General features: G+C 37.0%; 1 protein-coding gene across 1 annotated transcript in view; it reads right to left on the bottom strand.

Moving 5' to 3' along the window:
- Positions 1 to 1152: 1152 nt before the first annotated feature.
- The window catches only part of LOC107730152 (uncharacterized), an 11584-nt gene continuing 10342 nt past the window's right edge, over positions 1153 to 2394 (bottom strand). The window contains exon 4 of the mRNA XM_016540889.1: positions 1153 to 1664. Within this exon, the coding sequence (XP_016396375.1) occupies positions 1153 to 1664 (512 nt within the window). The remainder of the gene's footprint in view (positions 1665 to 2394) is intronic.

Here is a 2394-nt window from a genome sequence, read left to right as displayed (position 1 = left end):
TCAGAATATTTGAATGATTTCTGAGAAGGATCATGACTGGAGTAATGATGCTAAAAATTCAGCTTTGAAATCGCAGAATAAATTACATTTTAAAATATATTCAAATAGAAAACAGTTATTTAAAATAGTAAAAATATTTCACAATATTACTGCTTTTGCTGTATTTTGGATCAAATAAATGCAGGCTTGGTGAGCAGAAGAGAATTCTTTAAAAACATAAAAAATCTTACTGTTCAAAAACTTTTGACTAGTATATATATCAACCCGATCTCATGAAAGTGTGTATAAATACTACGCCAAATAAAAACGAAAACTCGTGGTATTGATACGCAAAAATGGACTTTGGCGTGTATATGCTACGCGATGGGTAGGTTTAGGGTTGTGGGGTAGATGCGTATCATATGTACGCGAAAACTGCATATCATATACACGCCAACAAATTTCATATCATATGCACGTGAAAACTATATATATATTGAAGTGGTGGTGGGCCGCCTGGACCAAAAAATGCTAGGGCCGATTTTTTTTGTCCCAGTCCAGCCCTGGTCCTACCAGTCATGACATTCCCTACTCTGGCTTCTCATAAAAAATACAATTGTTATCAAGGTAAAGTCTACATATAGTTCCCAATGAAAATATTGTATAGCATAAAACATGTTGAAGATTATCAAACAGGCTGTTGATTCATTAAATGATGAGCTATTTTCTAACAAAAACTGTTTATTCAGTATAGTGACGCCTCTCCTCCATTGACGCTTTTTTGGCTAAAGGTTGCAGGCTTGCCTTCCAGTGGCTTTGCTAATAACCAAAGGGAACTGAGGAAACAGGAACTAAAAACTAAATCCTTGGAACAGAAACTGACACCAATTCCTTATTTCTATAAATTATTTTGTAAATTGTTTTAAATTATATTATTTTCTATATTTTCTAAATAACCTTATTTCTTTTTTATATGAGCTATAAACATGCAAACAGTAACGTGCAAACTGATTATCTGAAATTAATTATGAGTGATTAATAAGATGTAAAATATTTGTCATATAATCCATGTAAATGGAGTCATTCATGAAAGCAGTTACTTGAGTGGTTTCTAAAAACACCAATAACCCCTTTTTCTTTAAAGCATTTGCTATGTGAGTTACATTGAAATGATTAGTAATAGCTGTCATTTTCAGAATTACTGGGCGAGTTGCATAAAGCCAGTAATCCTCCAACATTCTCCCTCAAAGTATTTATAAGGCCTGGTACACCCTCACTATAGAGGAGCCGATTCTCAGCAATATTTACTATTGCCTTCATCACATCTTCCATGGACTTTACTACAGGCTGCCAGAGGATGAAACGTTGTGTTTGTCTCTCCAGTACAGTGACTCTTCCACTAAGAACACTCAGAAGGTTGACACTTCTCCTGACCACTTCCTGAATTCCAGCTGTGCCTGTTAGATGCTCTTGAACCTCTTCAATCTTCCACTCAATCCTCTTCAGTGCTTCATTGGCCTGCTCAATTTCAGTCTGTGTCTTAAAAATGTTTTCCTCGTAATGAAACACTTTTGCAATCCAGTTCCTCACTTGAGACTCACAGTTTTGTTTCTCCCATTCAGCATCTCTCAAGGCATTTGAAGCGTCTTGAAATGCCCGCTGTCCCTCACTAATCATTATTGGACCTAGAGAACAGAAATCTCTTGAATACACATCAGCCAAAAGGGAAAACAATGCATAACTTCACAAATTGTTAAATTCAGAGTTATGGTAAGAGTCAGGGCTGTACAGTGCGAAATATATGTTGCACGTGCTATGAAAAAACTGGTTTGTGAAATGAATAAATTTACCACTGTAGCACACGTGCGATACAGTTTTGCATATTCATTACACAGCTGCTTAATAGTGTGAGAAGTGATGTCGTTGTGCTTGTTTGTGTGTGTGAGATTGATTATACTTGGTTTAGGGGTGTGCCATTTGACGATTTTTGATGGTGGACGATTAAAATGTCTCCACGATCTGCTTTTGAAGAAATGTAGTAGTATCGTGCTACAGCGCACATTCTATCAGCTGAAGTTCTGGCGCCTCCATCTGGTTTCAATATACTGTACAACGCCACATACATTCACTTCAAATGTTAACAGAGAGGTAGAGTTACGCTCACGGGACACAGCACTTATGCGCAATCACAAAAGTACATTATTTGCATGTGCTTTAAAGCCTTGCCGGTTAAACATTTAATTCACGTGCTGTTCTGACATGCTTCTGAGTGCATACACATGAAGCGCGCGCAACTTTCAAACAGCGCCTGATTACAAGACTTAAGTTTAACACTTAACTCAACTTATAAGTTGTTTTTGGCGCCTGTTAGAAAACACTCTCTGTCTTGAGAATGTTCCAAATATGCCTCACCCC

Source organism: Sinocyclocheilus rhinocerous, unplaced genomic scaffold, assembly GCF_001515625.1.
Source record: "Sinocyclocheilus rhinocerous isolate Xijiao unplaced genomic scaffold, SAMN03320098_v1.1 scaffold36, whole genome shotgun sequence".
Taxonomy (NCBI): Eukaryota; Metazoa; Chordata; class Actinopteri; order Cypriniformes; family Cyprinidae; genus Sinocyclocheilus; species Sinocyclocheilus rhinocerous.
The sequence above is the reverse complement of the archived record's forward strand: the minus strand, read 5'-3'. Positions and strand labels throughout refer to the sequence as shown.